Source organism: Natrix helvetica, assembly GCF_964273705.1.
Source record: "Natrix helvetica genome assembly, chromosome: 2".
NCBI lineage: Eukaryota > Metazoa > Chordata > Lepidosauria > Squamata > Natricidae > Natrix > Natrix helvetica.
This window is the reverse complement of record NC_138552.1, coordinates 296,696,883-296,721,500: the sequence shown is the minus strand read 5'-3', so window position 1 is coordinate 296,721,500 and position 24,618 is coordinate 296,696,883. Positions and strand designations below refer to the sequence as shown.

The 24,618-nt window shown below is 46.7% G+C and overlaps 1 protein-coding gene across 1 annotated transcript in view; it reads left to right on the top strand.

The window, feature by feature from the left end:
* The window catches only part of ANKRD13B (ankyrin repeat domain 13B), a 35,808-nt gene extending 13,173 nt beyond the window's left edge, over positions 1-22,635 (top strand). The window contains exons 4-15 of the mRNA XM_081945423.1: positions 3,215-3,260; positions 4,670-4,813; positions 6,350-6,539; positions 8,071-8,137; positions 8,239-8,320; positions 9,867-9,931; positions 10,174-10,304; positions 10,405-10,562; positions 11,699-11,857; positions 15,788-15,948; positions 18,655-18,731; positions 19,180-22,635. Coding sequence (XP_081801549.1) covers positions 3,215-3,260; positions 4,670-4,813; positions 6,350-6,539; positions 8,071-8,137; positions 8,239-8,320; positions 9,867-9,931; positions 10,174-10,304; positions 10,405-10,562; positions 11,699-11,857; positions 15,788-15,948; positions 18,655-18,731; positions 19,180-19,390 — 1,491 coding nt within the window. The 3' untranslated portion in view covers positions 19,391-22,635. The remainder of the gene's footprint in view (positions 1-3,214; positions 3,261-4,669; positions 4,814-6,349; positions 6,540-8,070; positions 8,138-8,238; positions 8,321-9,866; positions 9,932-10,173; positions 10,305-10,404; positions 10,563-11,698; positions 11,858-15,787; positions 15,949-18,654; positions 18,732-19,179) is intronic.
* Positions 22,636-24,618: the final 1,983 nt, after the last annotated feature.

The following is a 24,618-nucleotide window of genomic DNA, read 5'->3' as shown; positions in this document are numbered from 1 at the left end:
GGGCGTGGACTTCAACTCCCAGGATTCACTAGCTAGCTATGTTTTAAGATGAGGTGTGGACTTCAACTCCCAGAATTCCCCAGCTAGCTCTGCTTTAAGATGAGGTGTGGACTTCAACTCCCAGAATTCCCCAGCTAGCTCTGCTTTAAGATGAGGTGTGGACTTCAACTCCCAGGATTCCTCAGCTAGCTATGTTTTAAGATGGGGTGTGGACTTCAACTCCCAGGATTCACTAGCTAGCTATGTTTTAAGATGAGGTGTGGACTTCAACTCCCAGAATTCCCCAGCTAGCTCTGCTTTAAGATGAGGTGTGGACTTCAACTCCCAGGATTCCCTAGCTAGCTATGTTTTAAGATGGGGTGTGGACTCAACTCCCAGAATTCCCCAGCTAGCTCTGCTTTAAGATGAGGTGTGGACTCAACTCCCAGAATTCCCCAGCTAGCTCTGCTTTAAGATGAGGTGTGGACTTCAACTCCCAGGATTCCTCAGCTAGCTATGTTTTAAGATGGGGTGTGGACTTCAACTCCCAGGATTCACTAGCTAGCTATGTTTTAAGATGAGGTGTGGACTTCAACTCCCAGAATTCCCCAGCTAGCTCTGCTTTAAGATGAGGTGTGGACTTCAACTCCCAGGATTCCCTAGCTAGCTATGTTTTAAGATGGGGTGTGGACTTCAACTCCCAGGATTCCTCAGCTAGCTATGTTTTAAGATGGGGTGTGGACTTCAACTCCCAGGATTCACCAGCTAGCTATGTTTTAAGATGAGTTGTGGACTTCAACTCCCAGAATTCCCCAACCAGCAGCTGGCTGGGGAATTCTGGGAGTTGAAGTCCACAAGTTTTAAAGTTGCCAAAATTGGGCACCCCTGGACAACACATCCTTTTTAGGCTGTTTTAACTTTAAACTGTCATTAAACCACCAATCGTAAATTAAGGATTATTTTAGTAATATGAATTCATTTATTCAATCGTTATCGGGTTTACGTTGGCCTTTTTAATGACACTTGATGGGACTCAACGTAATATAAGGCTGATGAATAAATAAACAGATTAATAAATAAAGGAAAGTGAAATTGGAAATGAGATTTCGGGCAGCTTCTTTTTATAGCCTTAATGTTTCTTGCTGCCAATTCTCAATAAAAACTCTGGAGAAGATTCCATTCATAACTTTAATAATTGTATTTCCTTCCCCTCCCTAACCATTCAGCATAGAGCATGTGCCTTGAAGGGCTTATAGAGGTAGTCCTCGACTTATGACCAGAGTGGAGCTCAACATTTATGTCGCTAAGTGAACCATTTAAGTGAGCTTCGCTTCATTTTGCAACTTTTCTTGCCACTGTTGTTAAGTGAATCATACAGTTGTTAAATAAGTGAAATGGTTGTTAAGCGAATCACTGCAGTTGTTAGGTTAGTCACACGGTTGTTAAGTGAATCGGGCTTCCCCGTTGACTTTGCTTGTCAGAAAGTTCGCAAAAGGGGATCACGTGACCCCGGGACACTGCAACCGTCATAAATGCAAGTCAGTTTCCGAGTTTCTGAATTTTGATCATGTGACCATGGGGATGCTGCAGCAGTCGTAAGTGTGAAAAACGGTCGTAAATCAGTTTTTTTCGGACTTCGAACAGTCACTGAAAAAATGTTTGTAAGTCGAGGATACCTGTAGAGACGATCTTCAACTTACAACAGTTCATTTAGTGACCGTTCCAAGTTACAACGGCATTGAGAAAGTCACTTAGGACCATTTTTTGCACTTACGACCATTGGTGCATCCCCGTAGTCACGTGATCAAAATTCGGATGCTTGGCAACTGACTCTACATTTATGACGGTTGAAGCATTCCAGGGTCACGCCATCCCCTTTTGCGACTTTCTGACAAGCAAAGTCAACCGGAAATGTCAGTGCCTGAGACTTCATGAGTGGCAGAGACATGGTAACAAGGTCAGCCAATGAATAGGCATGGCAACTAAGTCAACCAATGAGGGCTGTTTGGAAACTGAAACAGTATTTGCTTTGTGAGCAACAAGGAGACAGCTAGGAGCCTGGGTGTGGCTTAGCTCTGTAGCTCTGAGTCTGTGTTGAGCTCTAAACTAGTCTGCTGCTCTGAACTGAAACTGAAACTATTCTCTCCTCTGCCTGTCTTTTGCTTGTACTCTCTACCACGTTGGAAGCAGCAGCATGGGTATTGTACATATGCTTATGTGTTATTGCTGGTTTTGTTGTATTCGGGTCTTTTCCCGTGTAAGGTTGAGATTGTCTTTGCAACGTTTCGGCAGGATCTCACCTGCCATCTTCAAGCAATGTGGGCTTAAAATGGGATCGGAGCTGCCGTCTTTCTGTAAGTCTTGGTGGGAGGGGATGGGGTGCTGGCTTTGTTTCAGTAAGTGGAATGATTGGTTGTGTGGTTGTATCATGATTGGTAGATTGGTGCTGATTGGTGCAGGCTGTGTGTGCATTGTTGTTTTGTATTGTAACGGCTTGGGTGGTGGGTGGTGTTCGTTTGTTGGCTAGGGCTGGTTTCCAGATGTTTGGTAGGCGGGAGGTATCATCACGTTTGTTCATGCTGTGGGGGTGTTTCTCTATTTCGATGGCTTCCATGATTATTCTCTTGTGGAGGTGTTCTGTTTTGGAGATTAACCTGGCTCCTTCAAAGTTGATTTCATGTCCTGTAGCTTTAAGGTGCTGGAAAAGGGAGGAAGTTTTTTCTTTTTTTCTTACTGCGTTCTTGTGTTCTGTGATGCGTGCATTTATCCTTCTGTTTGTTTGTCCTATGTATATTGCTGGGCAGATTTTGCATGGTATTTTGTAGACTTTGGTTTTCTAGCTGGATTTTGTCTTTGGGGTTTCTTAAGATGTTGGCTATTTTTTGGTCAGTGGTGAAGGCTGTCCTGATATTGTGCTTGTGGAGAATTTTGCTGATTTTATGTGTTTATATATATATATATAAACAAATATATATAATATATTTTATGTTTATATATATATAAACAAATTCTGATTCACTTAACAACCGTGTGTCTAACTTAACAACTGCAGTGATTCGCTGAACAACCGTGGCAAGTGAAGTCGTAAAATGGGGCAAAACTCACTTAACAAGTGCCTCACTTAGCGACATAAAACTCACTTAACAAGTGCCTCACTTAGTGATTGTGGTCGTAAGTCAAGGACGGCCGGCATTTAACTCCGCCTCTCAACTCTTTCTGTTGTCTTTTGCTTCAGGCTCAAGATTTCTACGTGGAGATGAAGTGGGAATTCACCAGTTGGGGTATGTTTGCATGCCATCCAAGCCCCTATTTTGGAACAGGCTGTCGTCTCTCTGCTCCCCCCAAGTGGAAAAACCAATCCCTCCCCCCCTTAAGAAAAATCTCCCCCCGCCCCAAGGGGCATTTGAAGGATTAGGAAAAGTCAAGATGGTCTCAAGTGTGCAAAACCTTCTCGTCTGTACATTGTTGTATCCATCGCAATGGGTGGAGCTTTAATTCCGCAGACACGTCAGCCATCTTGACTTTTTTGACCCCCCAGCCCCTCTTTCGAGATGTCCCTACTTTTCCAGGGCAGAAAACATGGCGCTCCGAGTAGAGGAAGGACATAATTCTGGTGGCAGGGTAAATTTAATAAGTCACCCAGAGAGTCTTTGACCCTGAGATAGATGGCATATAGCATGAATGAATGATCTGGAAGGGACCTTGGAGGTCTTCTAGTCCAGCCTCCTGCTCAAGCAGGAGAACCTATACTATTTCAGATCAGGGTTCCAGCTTCTGTTACTGCCGGTTCGCTCAGGTATGTGCTTTGTGTGTGCGCTTTGTGCATGCATGCGCTGTAGGGCTTCTGCGCATGTGAAGAAGCAAAGAACAAGATGGCAGTGCCTATGGCGCCCCCGATAGGACCAGTTCAGGGGCATGGCCGGCCGAATTACTACCTACTCAGACGAACTGGTAGGAACTCACCTCTGGTCTAGACCAGTGACGGCTAACATTTTTCTCCTTGTGTGCCAAAGTTGTGCGTGCAACAGCACACACACCCATAATGCAATGCTCCCTGCCCACTGCGCATGCGTGAACACACACACACACCTGCACTCTCCCTGCCCCTGTGCAGGCATGCAACCGCCCCCCGCGCCCCGCCCCATGCATGCATGTGCCCTGTCTTGAGCCCCCTGAAGCCTCCTGGAACTAAAAACAGGGCACGGGGACGCCCCCCGTGTTCCCCACATCCTGTGCATACACGCTTCCCCTGCACATGCATGCGCATCTCTCTCATGCGTGCAGAGACCCGACAATCAGCTGGCTGGCAGGAGTTGCACGCACGCGCGGTGAAGCTGAGCTGGGCGATGGCTCATGTGCCGCAGAGAGGGCTCTGTGTGCCACCTGTGGCATGGATGCCACAGTTTCGCTATCACAGGTCTAGGCTCTTCTTAAAAGCCTCCAGTGATGGAGCCCCCACAACCTCTGGTGGCAGACTGTTCCACTGGTTAATTGTCCTCACTGTTAGGAAGTTTTTTCTTAGTTCTAGGTTGCTTCTCTCCTCGATTAGTTTCCACCCATTGCTTCTTGTTCTGCCCTTGGGGGCTTTGGAGAATAGGTGGACCCCCTCTTCTTTGGGACAGACCCTCAAATACCTGAAAACTCTTATCATGTCACCCCTAATTCTTCAGTTCCCTCTGCTTTTTCGCAGTCCCCTTGGTCTCCAAGATTTGCCCCAGTGACACGTACAAGGTGTGGAAGTGTGGCCAGAACCTGCGGGTGGACACCACGTTGCTGGGGTTTGACCACATGACGTGGCAGCGTGGGAATCACAGCTTCATCTTCCGGGGCCAAGGTAGGTGGAAACGATTGGATGGCCTTCCTTGAAATTCACACCTCTCGGTGGCTCATGAAAACCACCGTGTTGGGTTTTTTTCTCGCAGGAGAAAATGCTTTCCTTCTGTTTGGCAAAAGAAAAAAGCTGCCACTGCTTTAAGAAGCTCATTAAAACGACTTGCTTAGGTCACTTAAAGCATCCACATTGTTTTTCACTTCCCTGCAAAACCAGGGAAGAGACGAGGCTACTTTCAATGTTTGGACCAATCAGAAGATTTGGGGAAGGGGCTTCCTTCAAAGACATTTGAGAGGTGGCTGCTTTCAATATCTGGACCAATCAGATGATGCTTCTGGGGAAGGGGCTTCCTTCAAAGGCTTATGAGAATGCTGCTTTCAATGTTTGGACCAATCAGAAGATTTGGGGAAGGGGCTTCCTTCAAAGACATTTGAGAGGTGGCTGCTTTCAATATCTGGACCAATCAGATGATGCTTCTGGGGAAGGGGCTTCCTTCAAAGGCTTATGAGATCAGGCTACTTTCAATGTTTGGACCAATTAGAAGATTTGGGGAAGGGGCTTCCTTCAAAGACATTTGAGAGGTGGCTGCTTTCAATATCTGGACCAATCAGATGATGCTTCTGGGGAAGGGGCTTCCTTCAAAGGCTTATGAGAATGCTGCTTTCAATGTTTGGACCAATCAGAAGATTTGGGGAAGGGGCTTCCTTCAAAGACATTTGAGAGGTGGCTGCTTTCAATATCTGGACCAATCAGATGATGCTTCTGGGGAAGGGGCTTCCTTCAAAGGCTTATGAGATCAGGCTACTTTCAATGTTTGGACCAATCAGAAGATTTGGGGAAGGGGCTTCCTTCAAAGACATTTGAGAGGTGGCTGCTTTCAATATCTGGACCAATCAGATGATGCTTCTGGGGAAGGGGCTTCCTTCAAAGGCTTATGAGAATGCTGCTTTCAATGTTTGGACCAATCAGAAGATTTGGGGAAGGGGCTTCCTTCAAAGACATTAGAGAGGTGGCTGCTTTCAATATCTGGACCAATCAGATGATGCTTCTGGGGAAGGGGCTTCCTTCAAAGGCTTATGAGATCAGGCTACTTTCAATGTTTGGACCAATTAGAAGATTTGGGGAAGGGGCTTCCTTCAAAGACATTTGAGAGGTGGCTGCTTTCAATGTTTGGACCAATCAGATGATGGTTTTGGGGAAGGGGCTTCGTTCAAAGGCTTATGAGAATTCTGCTTTCAATGTTTGGAGCAATCAGAAGATTTGGGGAAGGGGCTTCCTTCAAAGGCTTATGAGATCAGGCTACTTTCAATGTTTGGACCAATCAGAAGATTTGGGGAAGGGGCTTCCTTCAAAGACATTTGAGAGGTGGCTGCTTTCAATGTTTGGACCAATCAGATGATGGTTTTGGGGATGGGGCTTCGTTCAAAGGCTTATGAGATGAGGCTGCTTTCAATATCTGGACCAATGAGATTACATTTCTGGGGAAGGGGCTCTACTCAAACAGGTAACCCCTCTCTTTCCTCCCCCTCCTTCCTTCAGATACCAGTGCGGTGTTCATGGAGGTGGATCACAATCGGCAGGTGGTGTACTCCGAAACGCTGGCACTCGCTGCCCACGACCAGGAGACCATCCTGGCGGCCATGCAGCCCACCGAGGAGCAGGTGATGGGGCGCCTGATGGCCCCCGTGGTCGCCACGCATCTGGACATGCGCAATATCGCCTTTGAGAGGTATGGGGAAGGTGTGCGGCTGCCAGGGACCCCAAAAGCATCCAGAATTAAATCAGAGTCCAAGGCAAAAGATTCCTCAAAGTTCCAATTTATGAAGAGAGCCACGTTGGAACATCTGGGGAAACCTGAATCTGAAAGCTTCCCGGTTTTCCCCACCCAGCTGAAAGTTCAAGATCTTGTCGTCATCCCCCCCACCCCCCGTCCATCCCATGGTCCAATCTCCCACTGCCATGCTGGCAGCTTCCACCCATCCAACTCCAGTCAGGTGCAGAGGTGCAGAGACAGAGGATGACCTTGGCTTTCTAGAAAGAATGTTGTTATGGCTACCTATCATCTAACTCCGTACAATCCCCACCTCCCATTTTCCCACCATAGAAAATGCAGAGCAGAAGAATAGAAAAGGAGGCAGGCCAAAGGTCCAAAAGAAAAGATGGCTGCAGGCCTGACACAGCTTGTCCCAGAAGGTTTAAAACTGGGCATGGGGGCATCAACCGAAGGGCCAAGGGCATTGGTGGTAGTGGTGGGGGATCTAAAAAAAGATCAAGAGGGCAGGGGTGCAATTTATACACGTGGGGCATCCCCTCACTTTCCTGGACTGAAGTTGTGTTGGAAGACCTGGCTTTGGTGACTAACTTGAGGTTCACAGAGGGACATCTAACCTGGTTATTGAAGTGATGACGTTACCTAGTTGGGTCATGAAACGTCTGCAAGAAAAATCACCAAGCTCAGAGAGCACCAAGGACCCCACAGTCCTCCTCCTCTTCTTCTTCTCCTTCTTCTTCTTCCTCCTCCTCTCCACAACCCCTACTCCCTTCTAGCATTGAGGAAGTTGCCTAGTTGGGTCATGAAATGTCTGCAAGAAAACCACTAAGCTCAGAGAGCACCAAGGACCCTACAATCTTCCTCCTCCTCCTCTTCTTCTTCTTCCTCCTCCATCCTCTTCCTCCTCCTCGTCTTCTTCTTCTTCTCCTTCTTCCTCCTCCTCTTCCTCCTCCTCTGTGCAAACCCTTCCTTCTTCTAGCATTGATGATGTTGTCTAGTTGGGTCATGAAACATTTGCAAGAAAACCACCAAGCTCAGAGACAGCCAAGGGCCTCCACAATCCTCCCCCTCCTCCACAATTCACCACAATTGAACCCAAATTTCCACTGTTAAGCAAGGCAAATAATTTGCCCTGTTTTACAAACTTTTTTTGTCATAGTTGTTAAGTGAATCATGTGGTCATTAAACAAATCTGGCTTCCCCTGTTTTGTTTGTTGGACGCTGCCTGGGAAGATTACAAGCTGTGATCACGTGACCCCGGGACACCGACCGTCATAAGTATGAGTCAGTTGCCAAGCCTCTGACTTTTGATCACGTGACCATGCGGGGGGAGTATGCCGCAATGGCCATAAGTGTGAAACTGATCATAAATCACTTTCTTCAGTACTAGTTGGAAATGTCACTAAACAAATGGCCGTAAGTTGAGGATCACTTATAATTCTCCCACTGATTCCTTCTCTCCCTCTCTCTCTCTCTCTCTCTCTGCCAGGAACAAGACGGGTATTTTAGGCTGGAGGAGTGAAAAGACCGAGGTGGTGAACGGCTACGAAGCCAAGGTGAGACAGTGAGGACTAGAGGCTTGAGAAGTTGATGGGAAGGGAGGGGCCTCGGGGGAGGATGCTGGGGAAATATACTGTGTGTCCCTCCTGGTCAACAGGTGTATGGGGCTTCCAATGTAGAACTCATCACCCGGACGCGGACCGAACACCTCTCTGAGCAGCACAAGGGGAAAACTAAAGGTGAGACTCACTTTGCCTTCGAGTTTCACTTGCTGAATTGTTTTGCCCTTTCGGTTTGCAAGTTAGGAGTGGGCCATGATCGTTCCTCCTGTTTTTAACATCAGTTTAATTATCTAATTATTACTACAATTAGGTAGGTAGGTAGGTAGGTAGGTAGAAAAATAGAAAGATAGATAAGTAGATGATTGAGAGAGAGAGAGAATAGATATAGATAGATATACAGTATATAGATATATAAAATTATATAAAATTATGTAGTTATTAATAAATATGAATTTACTATAATTAATAATACTTTAAAACCTCGTTAAAATAGATATAATTCCTCCTATTTTTTCGGTTTAATCATTTAATTATTACTATAATTAGATAGATAGATAGATAGATAGATAGATAGATAGATAGATAGATAGATAGATAGATAGATGATAGATAGATGATAGATAGAGAGATAGATGATAGATAGATAGATAGATAGATAGATAGATAGATAGATAGATAGATAGATAGATGGATGATAGATAGATGATAGATAGATGATAGATAGATGATAGATAGATAAGATAGAGATAGGATAGATGATTGATAGAGATATAGACAGAAGACAGACATAGATAGATAGATGATTGATAGAGATATAGACAGAAGACAGACATAGATAGATAGATGATTGATAGAGATATAGATAGATTGTAGATGTAGATATAGATATAGATATATGAATTATGTAAAGTTATATATAATTATATATTATATTAAAATATAATTAGTAATAAATATGAATGTACTATAATTAATAATACTTTAAAAAGTCTTAAAGTCCTCGACTTGTGACAGCAATTGAGCCCAAAATGTATGTGGTTAAGCGAGACTCTTGCCCATTCTACAACTTTCTTGCCTGAGTTGTTAAGCGAATCAGTGCCATTGTTAAATTAGTAACCCGATCGTTAAGCGAATCCAGCTTCCCCCATTTACTTTGCTGGTCAGAAGGTCGCAAAAGGGGATCATGTGACCCCAGGATGCTGCGATCGTCATAAATATGAGTCGGTTGCTGAACGACTGAATTTTGATCCCGTGACCACATGATCCACGGTCGTAGGAGGGAACAGTCATAACAAGTCTCTTTTTTTTCAGTGCTGTCATAACTTCAAATGGTCACTAAATGAACTGTTGTAAGTCAAGGATTGAGGGTCATTTATTTTGCTTTTCCATAGTCTCTCTGGTCACCCCGTTCCCTGGGGTGTCTGGACACGGGTCTAATTAGAAATAATGCTAATTAAAAAGAAAAGAAAACTACACAATGGAGTCTGGGCAACTGAGCTGAGTGTTTTACTGGCCGGATGCCTTTCTTGTCACCAACGCGGAGTTTTGTTTCGGCAGATCTATTCTCATTGTGCCCAGAGAGAGAAATATCCGCCTTACCTAGGATTGAACTCGCAGCCTCCTGATTGTGAGGCCAGAGAGCCACCTTACCACTCTGTTGTTCCCCAGATGTGCCACCCACAAATTCAAAGTCCTCCCTTTTTACAGCTTTTCTCTCTTCCAGGTGGCAAGACCCCACTGCAGTCGTTCCTGGGCATCGCCGAGCAACACGTGGGGCCCAACAACGGGGTGAGTAACTGGCAGACCCTTCAGCTGTTTGGGGGGGGAGGGTGCCAAACTTTTTGAAAAAGAAAAAAGAAAGAAAAAGAGTGTGACACCCCGGATGCAGTGAACTAGATGATCTCTTAGGAGCTCTCTAATGCCGATTCTGGGGAAAGTGGCCACCTGGCCTCGGTGGTCCCTCCCGGAAGGTGCTTCTCCAGTGGTGGGACCCCCCCATCATGCCCCATTGTCTCTCTGACCCTCTGCAGGCTCTCATCACTCAGACGCTGAGCCACGCCAATCCCACGGCCATCACGCCCGAGGAATACTTCAACCCCAATTTTGAGCTGGGGACCCGGGATATGGGGCGACCCGTTGAACTCACCACCAAGACGCAAAAGTGAGAGCAGAGCGGGCGGGGGGGGGCATTGGGGCTGGGTTGTTGTTGTTTTTGGAGGGACCCTTCCTCACCCCCTGCCTCCCCTTCCTGCCTCCCCCAGGTTCAAAGCCAAGTTGTGGCTGTGCGAAGACCACCCGCTCTCCCTGGCCGAGCAGGTGGCCCCCATCATTGACCTCATGGCGGTCAGCAACGCCCTCTTTGCCAAACTCCGGGATTTCATCATGCTTCGCCTGCCGCCCGGCTTCCCCGTCAAGATTGGTGAGATGTCGATATCGCAGCGGGAAGAGGGAAGGGTCAGGCAGAAGTTAAGAATGGCCGACAGAACGGCTGGCATTTCTCCCAGGGCGGAGAGACCGGAGAGAAAGGGATTGTAAGAGAGCAATTCTATTTGCTCTTCGGCACATTGAAAGCAATGAGGCTGAGAAAGAACCCAGGGCTGTGGGCCACGTAGCCTCTCGTAAGGGAATTCTGGGAGTTGAAGTCCTCACATCTTCAACCACACTATCTTATGGAATTCTAGGAATTGCGGGTCCATCCCTCTAAAAGCATGCTGCCCAGGGAATTCTGGGAGATGAAACTCTGCCCCCCCACCCCCTCCGCCCCCCCCACCCCCTTTAAAATTGAATGCAGTGGGTTAAAAGCTTTGGAGTTTTTCTGGAGATGCGGCACCAGATGCTACAGGTCTATTCACTGTACAAACTCAAGTGTGTGTGTGTGTGTGTGTGTGTGTGTGTGTGTGAGAGAGAGAGAGAGAGAGAGAGAAAGAGAGACAGAGAAAGAGAGAGACAGAGAGAGAGAGAAAGAGAGAGACAGAGAGAGAGAGAAAAGAGAGGCAGAGAGAGAAAAAGAGACAGAGAGACAGAGAGACAGAGTCAAAGAGAGAGAGAGAGAGAAAGAAAGAGAGAGAGACAGAGAGAGAGAGAGAAAGAGAGAGACAGAGAGAGAAAGAGAGAGACAGAGAGAGAAAAAGAGAGACAGAGAAAGAGAGAGAGTCAGAAAGAGGAAGACAGAGAGAGAAAAAGAGAGAGACACAGAGAGAGAGAGAAAGAGAGAGAGACAGAAAAAGAGAGACAGAGAGAAAAAGAAAGAGACACACACACACAGAGAAAGAGAGAGACAGAGAAAGAAACAGAGAAAGAGAGAGAGAAAAAGAGAGCGGTATGGTGGAGAGGAGAGGAGAGAAGAGAGCTGTTCTGCTTTACAGCGATGGTGGAAGATGGGAGTTGTAGTACAAGACACCCAGCCATGAGGCTAATGGAAGAGGCCAGGTGTGTCTTAGCTGAAGAGGGTCTTCCCAAAGTGACCCTCCCTCTCCCCTGTGCTGAAGGAGGCGGAGGGCTGCCCTGCTGAGACACACACACACAAACACACACTTCCTTCTCCCTCGCCTCTAGAAATCCCCATCTTCCACATCCTCAATGCCCGCATCACCTTTGGCAACCTGAACGGCTGTGACGAGCCGGTGGTCTCCCTCCGCAGCACAGGCAGCCCCAGCAGTGATGCCCCCTCGCCCGGGAGTGACCGGTCCAGCATCAGCAGCTCGAGCTCCCTTGGTAAGTGGTGGTGGTGGTGGAATGGGCACACGAGGCAAAGTGGGTCAGGAGATGCCCTGCAAAGCCAGGGGGGGCGGGGGGTTGGACAGCTGTCAAGCAAGTCAAGATGACATCACAAGCATTTTATTTATTACATTTATATGCTGGTGAATGGTGCAGTGGCCTAGAGGTGGAGCTCTCGCTTCACAATCAGGAGGCTGTCAGTTCAATCCTAGGTAGAGGCAGATATTTCTCTCTCTGGTTAAAATGAGAATATATCTGCTGAACAAAACTCCGCATTGGCAACAGGGAAGGGCATCTGGCCAGTAAAAGACTCAGCTCCATTCAGCTGCCCAGACTCCACCCCGCAAGGGATTGTGGGATCGTTAAAAGAAGATGATTAAATTTATATGCTGCCCATCTCACTGTCCAAAGTGACTCTGGATTGTATGCATTTAGCCACTTGCAACAGATAGTCCTCAACTTATGATGACCGTTGAGCCCAAAATTGATGTCGTTAAGTGAAACATTCATTGTGAATTTTGCCCCATTTTATGACCTGTCTTGCCTCAGTGGTTAAGTGATTCACTGCAGTTGGTAAGTGGATCACATGGTCGTTGAGTGAATCTGGCTTCTTCATTGACTTTGCTTGTCAGAAGGTCGCAAAAGGGGATCACATAACCCAGGGACACTACGACCGTCATAAATAGAAACCAGTTGCCAAGTGTCTGAATTTTTGTCACGTGACCACAGGGATACTGCAATGGTTGTAAGTGTGAAAAATGGTCCTAAGTTGCTTTTTTCAGCACCACTGTAATTTTAAATGGACATTACCTGTCGTTTTTCACATGGGTTACATGTGTGTGTAAAAATGGGGTGGCACCTCCATTGAAGACCATCTCTATAATTTTTTTATCCCACTCCCCCAATTTCTGGGCTCTCCTACTAGGCAGCTGAGCCACCTTGGAGAAGGTTATTGTTAGAAATTCTGTTTATGTAAAGCACCACATGGAGCAAACAAAGAGAACAGTCACCATGTGCTTTACTGCTCAGTCACTCCACTGTAACAGGAAACAGGAAATTCTACTTGGAGCAAAAGAGCACAGAGAATATACCATAGATCCAAACTTGTTAATACTGCCATCTACTGGCTGAATACGATTGCGGAACATTTCTTTATTTTCATTTTTTTAAATGATGCAGGAAAGGCTCAGCCATCTTGCTCAAAATGCACCCCTTAGCAGGCTGGCCACGCACTGAGATCACGTCAAAAAGATTTTAATCTTTCTGACATCTATTTTCCATTTTAAAAAAATTGGAAAATAAATCTTGATTTATTTTGAGGCTTTGAGAATTTGGCGAATAGGGCGATAACGCCCCTGGGAATTGGTAGCGATGTAAGACAGATTTTAATTAAAAAGAAAAGCTCTCCTAGTGGCCTTCCATCCCTGATCAAATCCAATAGTTTCCTAGAACTAAGGAGAAATTTTCTTACAGTGAGAACAATCAACCCATGGAACAGAAGTTGCCTTCAGAAGTTGTGGGAGCTTCATCCCTGGAAGCTTTTAAGAAGAGACTGTACTGCCATCTGTCAGAAATGGTGTAGGGTCTCCTGCTTGGGCAGGGGGTTGGGCTAGATGACCTCGAGGGTCCCTTCCAAGCAGTGGTGAAATTCAAAAATTGCCCCTACCGGTTCTGTGGGCGTGGCTTGGTGGTCATGTGACCGGACGGCCGTGGCTTGGTGCAACAAGCAGGAGCCTCACAGACTTACAGAGAGTTCAGAAACAAACTATCACACTTTACATAAAAATAACACAAAAGCTACACAACTGACTTACACACAATGCAAAAGCAGCTGGACTTCACACAAAATGGCCCCTGCAACAAGCAGGAACTTCACAGAGTCACCGAGAGCTCAAAAACAAACTACACGCTGGAATTCAAAATCTACTGGAAGGATGTGAGAGAATTGAGAAGACGTTGGAAAAACTAGTATTCCTCACATCAAAAGGGGTTGGAGCCCCAAAAATTAAAGGGGAGAATGAAGACATAGAAGATAAAGACAAGACAACAGATGAATTTATTAATGGAGCAAATGTGGGTGAAAGTGGAACGAAGGGAATATGGAAAAGGGAATTCGACGAACTGGAGCTCTACCCCAGATTCCAAGATACAGAAGAAGAAGAAAGAGAAATGATGATGGATTTAAGAAGAGAAATTTTTCAGAAGCACGATTGACAACCAAAGGCCAGGTAATTTTAATAGCAGATGGAGGGCAACGAGATTACCTGAGAGATCCTTCAAGCAACAAAGTGCGGAGAGAAGTCTATAAAAACCTTATAAAGGAGATAAAAAGAAGACTGACACCACAATTGGCAAGAGAGATAGGACTGCTTTGTTACTGGAAAGATACAGGTTGACAATGAAAGTTGATAATAAAAATTTAGTTAATTTTGGTGATCAATAAGTAGGAATTTAGTAATTCTTAGATTGTTTTAGATTGTTATTAAATGTTTATTCGTCAACAAATAATTAACTATAATAACAATAATGAAATGATAATGGATACAGCTTAATGATATATACATGTACTTGAAAACTAGTAAAAGAAATTTGGATATAAATTGTAAATTGCGATCTGAGAAAAAGACCTATAAATTTTATTAACCAATTTTTATTTAGATCTTGTCATAAAAGTGTAATGTTTTTTGGGTTTGACGAGAGGAGGTGGGATATAAATAGTAAATGATTTTTAGCCAATTATAATAACAACAAGGAAATGTCAATGGATATTGTTTATAATATATATATATATGCTCTGGTTTTGGAAAAAGCAACTTCGAAACAAACTCTAAACAGCGAGTTGGGGGGGGAAAGGGGGGGGGAAGGTTTAGAAACTTTATTAATTGACTTTCACTTAGAATATGTCATAAAGGCCATAAAAAATAAAAAATGCCAAAATGCCTCCAAGGTCCCTTCCAACACTACTATTGTATTGTATTGTATTGTAAAGGTGTAATGTTATTGGAGGATTTTTGAAATAGCTAATGAATGCCATTATGTGGTTGTGTCTTTAAGTATGAATGATTTGAGGTAAAAGCACGTTCAAATAATTGTAGCCAAATGAGAATTGTGGTACATCGATAGTAAGATATACAAAGATTTTTGATTTAAAGTGTATAATCTAATATGAACTATAAGTAATGACTGTGGAAGAAATGCACAAAAGTTACCTGTAACCAAACGACACGCTTTCTACAAGATGTAATGAGGGATGATTCTTTTTTTGTGTGTGTTTTTGTTTAATTAAAATTTTAAAAACTTAAAAAAAACAAACTACACAAAAAATAACACAAAAGCTGCACAACTGACTCACACACAGTGCAAAGGCAGCTGGACTTCACACAAAATGTCCCCTGCAACAACAAGCAGGAACCTCAGAGTCACAGAGCACTCATAAACAAACTCTCCCACTTTACACAAAAATAACACAAAAGCTACATACAACTGACTCACACAATCTGGGAACCTTTTTAAAAAACTTTTTAAAATCATTTTTTTACTACTTATTTGCCCGATAGTAAAAAAAAATGCTAAAAAAAAAAGTGCAACACAACTGATTGTCACAGCTGGTTGTGTGTGAGATTGTGTGCGAGTCAGTTTTGTAGCTTTGGTTTTATTTTTGTGTTAAAGTGTGATCGTTTGTTTTTGAGCTGGGACTCTTGCGAGGTTCCTGCTTGTTGTTGCGGGGGCCGTTTTGTGTGAAGTCCAGCTGCTTTTGCACTATGTGTGAGACAGTTGTGTAGCTTTTGTGTTATTTTTTATGTAAAGTGCCATAGTTTGTTTCTGAGCTCTCTGTAACTCTGTGAGGCTCCCGCTTGTTGTATTTCACCCCTGCTTCCAACTCTGTTATTCTGATGGTTGTTGGACCCCCCCTCCCTTTATTTGCAGGCTCCTGCCGCTGCTTTGAGATGGACCCCTCCCTCTTCGAAGCCCCCCAAGGCTACAGTGTGGTCGGCAGGCACCCGGAGCCGTTGCGGGAAGACGAGGACGATCTTTTGCAGTTCGCCATCCAGCAGAGCTTGCTAGAGGCGGGCAGCGAATATGACCAGGTGTGGGGGGGGCTGACCTCGTGGGATGGAGGGGGCAGAAGCGGGGCATCCATGGGAAGCTAAAAGGTGAAACTTGGCTCCGAAACAGTCACTGGTAGATGGACCTTGGAGTCCTAGTAGACAGTCACTTAAAGATGAGCCAGCCGTGTGTAGCAGCAGCCAAAAAAGCAAATACGATCCTGGGTTGTCTAAGCAGAGGCATAGAATCAAAATCAGGTGAAGTATTCCCAAAGGTTCTTTTTTTTTGTAAGAGGCAACTGTTTTTTTCTTTGAAGACGTTTTGCTTCTCCTCCAAGAAGCTTCTTCAGCTCTGACCGGATGGTGGGGAATGGGAAGGATTTACACTTCTTGCAGACAGCTGGTCATTTGCATCCTTTTAGAAGGTTGTTGAGGCCACTTGGACGTTTGCCTGAGTCCTCAGGGTCACCTCAGTAGTGCAAATGGCTCTTCTAGTCTGCAATTTTCCCCTCCTCTGGAAATCCATTCCTTCTCCCACATCATTCCAAGGGTCCTTCATCCCAAATTGTATAGCTAAAACTCTGTAGAGATTCTCCGTCCTCCAGGTCATGGTTGTCCCAAAGGTGAATTTATTCAAGAGGCAAATGGACTTTCTTGTTTTTTCTTTTGAAGACGTGTCACTTCTCATGCAAGAAGCTTCTTCAACTCTGACCGGATGGTGGGGAATGGAAGGATTTATATTTCTTGCAGACAGCTGGTCATTTGCATCCTTTTTAGAGGGTCGTTGAGGCCACTTGGAGGTTTTTCTGTGCCCTGAGGGTCACCTCAGTAGGGCAAATGGGGGTGGAGCCTTGTTGGAACTGCTGAAAGGACTGTTGCAGAAGGCTCCACCCCCATTTGCCCCACTCAGGTGACCCTGAGGACACAGAAAAACCTCCAAGTGGCCTCAACGACCCTCTCAAAGGATGCAAATGACCAGATGTCTGCAAGGAGTATAATACTTCACCTTTCTATGGAGATTCTCCATCCTCCAGTTCATGGTTGTCCCAAAGGTGCTTTTTCAAGAGGCAACTGGACTTTCTGGTTTTTCTTCAAAGACATTTTGCTTCTCCTCCAAGGAGCTTCTTCAGCTCTGACTGGATGGTGGGGAATGGAAGGATTTATACTCTTTGCAGAGAGCTGGTCATTTGCATCCTTTTTAGAAAGTCATTGAGGCCACTTGGAGGTTTCTCTGTCGTTGAGGCCACTTGGAGTAGTGCAAATGAGTGTGGAGCCTTCTTGGAACTGCTGAAAGGATTGTTGTAGAAGGCTTCACACCCATTTGCCCCACTCCAGTGACCCTGAGGACACAGATAAACCTCCAAGTGGCCTCAACGACCCTCTAAAGGGATGCAAATGACCTGCAGCTGTTTGCAAGGAGTATTAATCCTTCCATTCCCCACCATCCAGCCAGAGCTGAAGAAGATTCTTGGATGGGAAGCGAAACATCTTCAAAAGAAAAATAGGAAAGTCCGTTGGCCTCCTGGGAAAAAAAAAAGCCCCTTTGGGACAACCGTGACCTGGAGGATGAAGAATTCTAGACTTTTAGCTATGCAATTTGGGATGAAGACCCTTGGAATGATGTGGGAGTAGGAATGGATTTCCAGAAAAAAATTGCAAACTACAAGAACCATCTGCACCACTCAGGTGACCCTGAGGACACAGATAAACCTCCAGGTAGCCTCAAGGACCCTCTAAAAGGATGCAAAGGACCAGCTCTCTGCAAGGAGTATAAATCCTTCCCTTCGCCTCCATCCAGTCAGAGCTGAAGAAGCTCCTTGGAGGAGAAGCAAAATGTCTTTGAAGAAAAGCCAGAAAGTCCAGTTGCCTCTTGAAAAATCCTTTGGGACAACCATGAACTGGAGGACGGAGAATCTCCATAGACAGGTGAAGTATTAGCACCGCTTTATAAAGCCTTGGTAAGGCCACACCTGGAATACTGTGTCCAGTTTTGGTCACCACATTACAAAAAAAGTTGGTGCAGCTAAGATGCTGAAAGGCCTGGAGACCAAAACATGTGAAGAAGAGCTGCAGGATTTGGGTTTGGCCGGTCTAGAGAAAAGAAGGAATAGGGAGATGTCATGATAGCAGTATTTCAGTATTTGAGGGGTTGCCCCAAAGAAGAGGAGGCCAACTTACTTTCCAAAGCACCTGAAGGCAAAACAAGAAACTATGGATGGAAACTAAGCAAGGAGCCTGGAATTCAGGAGAAACTTCCTAGCAGTGAGGACATTTAACCTATGGAACAGCTTGCCACTAGATGTACTGTGTGTCAACTCATAAAGTTGCCGTGGTGAGGAAATGGGGGGGAAGCGCATTCCATGCATACTTTTGGCTAGAGACGGATCTCACATTACTACAGCAGGCTGGGGAGGCATGCACCTCATTGGAGAATGTGATTTATGATACAGACTGAGGGGAGGGAAGGAACAGTTCATCCATAATTCAAATGAGGCTTAGGTCGGACTGCAAGAGGCTATTGCCGAAATAGTGCGTGTAATAAATGACTGGTTTTCTTTTGAAACTTGGCTCAAGGCTCATGAATCAATTAGGGCATCTTTCGGAAACCTGACGTTGTGGGTACTTCATGTCTGGAGCTTTTTAAGAAGGGGCAATAAACCATAGGCTGGTTTCACATCTGAGCCAGGTCTCTTAAATGTTCAAATCACCGTTGGAGGGAGTCAAATTACCTATCTCTCCTCCCCGCAGGTGACTATTTGGGAAGCTTTGACCAACAGCAAACCAGGTACACTGCCAGCGTCCCAGGAAGGGCGCAGAGTCAACAGGTGAGGTTCTCTGCCAGTGTCACTTCCCCTTCGGGAATCTGTCAGTTTCATTTCCTCGTTCTGAATATTTGTCAATTTCACGCTTACAGGTAGTCCTTGACTTACAACCATCCGTTTAGCGACCGTTAGAACAGCACTTTAAAAAGTGGCTTTTTTGGGGATCTAGTTGGGTCATGAAACATCTGCAAGGAATGCACCAAGCTCAGAGAGCACCAAGGGCCCTACAGTCCTTCCTCCTCCTCCTCCTCCTCCTCCTCCTCCTCCTCTCCACACACCCCACTCCCTTCTAGCCCTGATGATGTTCCCTAGTTGGGTCATGAAACATCTGCAAGAAAGGACCAAGGACCCTTCAATCAACAAGGAGTGCAATGTTGATGTCCAGAGAAGCATTAGGAAGCATCACCACCCCAGATGCTCGGCTAACCTGTCTTCCGTTTCCTCCCCCCAGGTCACCCCAGCACATGCCATCCCCACGGCCTTCCACCCCCCAGCCGCTGCTCCCTGCAGCAGGCCGGACCCCCGGACTGCCCACGTATGCCGAGCAGCTACGCCTGGCCATGGCGCTCTCCACCAAAGAGCAGGAAGAGGCCGAACGGCGTTCACGCCTAGAGCAGGAAGAACTGGAACGGATCCTGCGCCTCTCCCTCACCGAACAATAGGGTCCCCCCACTTGAGGGTCTCGGTCCCCGGGGCCCACCAGCCAGCGCTTAACAGACTGTGCCTTCCCCACTTCTGGCTCAGCCAATGCACAAAGCTGGGTACCACCAGGATGGAGTGGGGCGGGATGTGGGGGGGCACAGAAAGGGGGGGGGGGCTGGCAGGGGTCAGGACATGTTTCCCATCTCACAGTTGAGCCATTTAATTTGACCCTCCTTGGACGGTGGGAGGGTTGAATCACTCCGAGGTTGGCTAGCTCTCTTTTCTGCGTTAAATAAGGGGCTTCCTTCCCTGCCCCTTTTTTCTGGGCTGGGGGGGCTGCCAAGCTCTGGGTTCCAACCATTGGGCAGGTAGGGGTGCATCTCAGCCAAGTCTCCCCCACATCAGGGTGCAAAATCCCAGAGCGCCACCAGAGGGTGCAAGCATTCTCCACTGGGCCGCCCTCGCGGCCAGCTTGATGTTTGTAAACCTAATTCGAGACCCCCAATTCTTAACCTGGGTGCAATTGGAGAACGGCGGGAAGGTCACAGGGGAGCCGATTTGGGAGTGGGGGAGCAAATTTGGAGCCTTAACACTGAATTGTTGGAATGGAAGATATGCCGGGTTTCTGGCTTGAGCAGCAGGTTGGACTAGAAGACCTCCAAGGGCCCTTTCAGTCCTACTGACAGGTAGTTCTCAACTTACAACCGTTTGTTTTGTGACCATGTGATGTTGCAACAGCATTGAAAGATGTGACTTATGACCATTCCCCTCCCTTCCCACCCACCCCCTTTGGCGAAAACGACATAAAATGTTATCAGGTCACTCTGGGAAGCTGCAAAGGACCATAATTGTGTTCTAATTGCTGACTTGAGGTCACATGATCATTTCCAGGGAGGGGGCAGCCTTTGGAACTTCAGAACTGGGGGTCCATTACCCCCAGGGGAGGTCTATCCTAACTGGTCATAAGTCAAGGAGCAGGTAGTCCTTGACTTACAACCACAATGGAAGCCAACATATCGGTTACTAAGCAAGACCGTTGCGAAGCGAGTTGTGCCCCATTTTACGCTCTTTCTTGCCACAATTGTTAAACGAATCGCTGCAACTGTTAAAGACAGTCACCCAGTTGTTAAGTGAATCTGGCTTCCCCCACTGCTTGCCAGAAGGTTGCAAAGGGGTATTGCGTAACCCCACCCCTGGGAACATCGCGACCGTCATAAATTTGACAAGCATCCAAATTTTGGTCACACGATCAGGGAGAAGGGCTGCCACGGTCATAAGTGCGAGAAATGGTCCTGAGTCACTTTTTTTCAGTGCGGTTTTAACTTTGGTCATTCAATGAGCTGTCGTAAGTCGAGGACTTACCTCTACTGAATTCAGAAAATGCAAAGGAGAAAAAACAGTTTACGGGAATGAATCCTGGTTTAATTTAGCACAGAATCAAAAAGTCTTGTTAATTCAGGGAGGAGCACATTAAAAAAAAGATGGCTTGGTGGCCATCTTGACTTTTTTGACCACTTCAGACCTTCCCGGAAGCCGATGAGAACATTTTATCTTTATGTGTAGAGCACAAAACAAGGGGCAGAGAAATGCCACCCCGAGATATTTGGGGGACCCCTGGCAGCGTGTGTCCGTCCCCCCCCCGCCTCCCTGCACACCCCCGTTTCTGCACCAGTAGCACCAAGTGCACTTAACCCCACCCCCTGCCTGCCAATCAGGTCTTCATCGCCTTCGGGGGATCTTCCAGGTTCCTTTCGTGGCTGTGCCCCCCCCCACTGAACCCCACTCACTGAGTACCCCATTTGTAGGGTACCCAGGCTGGTATTGGGGAGGGATGACTTGAGTGCAAGAGGAGGCAGTGCCAATGGGGGGCATGTGGGGGGGGGGAATATGGGGAGACACGGTGGGGTCCCCACCCTGCACCCCCTTTTCTCCACTGCCCCCTCCAAAGCCTGTTGGACACGCCCCTTGTCGTGATTCTAATGGGGACTAAGGATTGGCTCTTTTCCAATTTGGCCCCCCCTACCCATTCCCAAGGAAGAACCCCCCCCACCTATTGCCAGGGCCCCCTTGCAAGGTCGTTACAATCCTGTCGTTCCATGGTGCTAACCTCTGGGGGGGTTTGGAGACCCCTTTGCCAGGGTAGGGGTCAGGACGGTGGGGGGGGAGGCGAGGGATCATCTGCAGCCCCCTCCTCTTCTATTACCGGCCAAGGAAGCCAGAGGGGGGGATTGTGTTTTTGGGGCAGTGGGTGGGGGGCTAAGATCAAACTACAACAATTACAAGGAGGGGGGCTTCTGGGCACCCCACACACCGGGGAAGGCGTTGGAGACGCACCACCTGGGGGCCAGGTGTATTTACCTGCACAGAAACACCAATAAAATACCTTAAGAACCCTCGCTTCATTCTGCTTCTGTTTTGGGGGTGGGGGGGCAGCAGCGTGAATTTAGGGGAGGGGGTGGGCAAATTTCCTTAAATTTGAAGCTGCGTCATGGGACCTCCCACCTCTTCAGGTACACAGGTGGGGGGGGAAATACAAATATTATGCATTCGTCTTCAGCATTCTGGCACAAGTGGCCCTCGACGTTACAACCTTGTTTAGCGATGGGTCAAAGTTACAACGGCCCTGAAAGAAATGGACTCGACCGAGGTCAAGTTATAACCCCCTTCCCCCCCTCCTCAGTGCAGTGGCCATTTCGAACTTGCCAAATGAGCAGTCCTACATTTGAGGACTACCTAAAAGCAATCAGATCTGGGTTGCAACGATTGCAACAGCCACCGGGGGGCAGGGCAGAGTTACGTTTGGGAGATGTCTATTCAGTAGTGCCTCCTGGAGTTCATCTGAGGTTCTGCAGAGGTGATTTTATCGCCCTGTGAAAGGACAGCCCTCGACTTAACAATAGTTCATTTAGTGACCGTGAGAAAAAGGACTTGGGACTATTTTTCACACCACCTTCGTAGTATATCCAATGGTCGTGTGATCCAAATTCAGACGCTTGCCAACTGACTCATATTTATGACGGTCAGTGTCCTGGGGTCACATGATCCCCTTTTATGACCTTCTGACAAACAAAGTCAAATGAAGGAGCCCAATTCACTTAATGACCATGTTACTAAATGAACAGCCGCAGTGGTTTTCTTAACGGTGGCCAGAAAAGTCGTAAAATGGGGCAAAACTCCCTTAACAAGTGTTTCACTTAACAACATAAATTTTGGGCTCAATTGCAGTCGTATGTTGAGGACCACCTGTATTCATTCATTTGTCATATTTGGTATGCAGTGCCAGGAAAGGTGGCATTCCCAAATTGTAAATTTTATTTTTTTATTAAAAATAAATAAATTGGGTTGGAGATGCAGATCTGATAATGCCCTATTTTCTCTCTCTGCTTTCTTTAGAAAAGAGATTAAAATAAAAATATTTTATTTTGTGAGTTCTTAATAAGATGCAGACTGGGGGAAGGTTTATATTATGTATTGTTATTATATCTACAACTAGTCTTTGACTTACAACCACAATCGAGTTCAAACTTTTGTTAAGTGAATTTTGCCTCATTTTACGACGGTTTGGGCTACAATTGTTAATTGAAACACAGCGGTTGATAAGTTAGTGACACGGTCGTTAAGTGAATCTGGATTCCCCACTGACTTTGCTTGCAATGAGGTCGCAAGAGAGGAGCACCGGATCCCAGGGACAGTGCGATCGTCATAAATGCGAGTCAGGTGCCAAGCGCCTGAATTTTGATCACATGACCATGGGGATGTTGCAACGGTCATAAGGCTGAAAAAGCGATTCCTAAGTCTGTTGTAACTTTGAACGGTCACTAAATGAACTGTTGTAAGTCGAGGACTACCTGTATTTTGCCACAAGGCAAAAATCAGGAGCCTGGAAGCATCTTTTCTGATTTAACACATTTGATTCAAAGGCAGAAGATTTTGAGAGCTACACACCAGTCCTCGAGTTACAACAGTTCATTTAGCGACCGTTTGAAGTTCCAACAGCACCGGAAAAAAATGACTTGGGCCCGTTTTTCACACTTACGACCGTTGCAGCATCCCCATGGTCGCGTAATCAAAATTCAGATGCTTGGCCACCGACTCATACTTATGACGGTCGCTGTCTCCCGGAGTCAGGTGCGACCTTCTGACAAGTCAAAAGGGGGAAGCCGGATTCACTTAACGGCCGTTTGGCTAAATTAACTACAACTACGGCAAGAAAGGGGGTAAAACTCACATCACCGCTGTCTCGCTTAGCCACTGAAAATTGGGGCCCAAGGGTGGTCGTAAGATGAGGACTGCCTGTGCTGCATATTTCATTGGATGCCGTGCAGAGTATAGACCAGGAATGGGTAGACTTCAACTCCCAGAATTCCCCAGCCGGTGTTGCTGGCCACGGACGGAGAATGCAGCTATCCTCTGATGTTGCTTGTGGGTTCCCTCAAGGGCATCCAGCTGAGCCCCAGGCTTGCCCATTTTCCCTTCCCCTTCCACAAAGAAAATAACTCGGAGCCAAGCAGCTTAATCAGCCATTGGAAATGAGCCACATTATATCTATCTATATATATATGTATTTATCAGCATATGCAAATGAGCAATGGTCTTATTTTCTCTCCCCCCCTCCCAACCCACCGGGGGGAGGGGTTCCCTTTGCATGACAAGCAGGTGGGGAGGGGGAGGCATTGCTGTAACCCAGCATCCTTGTTCCTCCACTCCCACCCACCCCTGGCAGCCCATCTGGGCCTGGACCATCGGTGCAACATCTGTACAACATTCAGCAACTGAGATGGGAAAACGCCACAGCTCCCCCTCCCCTCGCCACAGGCAGCGGGCAACCCCCTCCTCAATTTATCACGGAAAGCTATACCTGCAGATGCCTTCCTTCGGAGCAGGGCTGCTGGGCCACAATGACCCCTCCCCTTCCAGTAGGGGCTGGGGAATCCTCTTGGGCCCCCCACCCCACCCCTCTGGTAAAACCAATCCCCCGCCAGCAGGGTCGGCTGCCCCCTTCTCTCTTCCCGCCCCCCCCCTCCACAGACCCAGACCCGTTTCTAATCCTGCAAATCTAAAGGTCCCTCTCGCACTGCAAAACTCACAACAAACCTGTGGCTCACAGCAACTCCGCCCCCTTCGCCCCACACCCCTGGGGGCCGAAAGGTGAGTTGGCATCACAGCAACCCTACCCTGCAACACCCCCCCATCCCACCCGAGCGTCCAGCAGTCCATGGAAGATGTTTTCTTCGCTTCCGTCACAAAA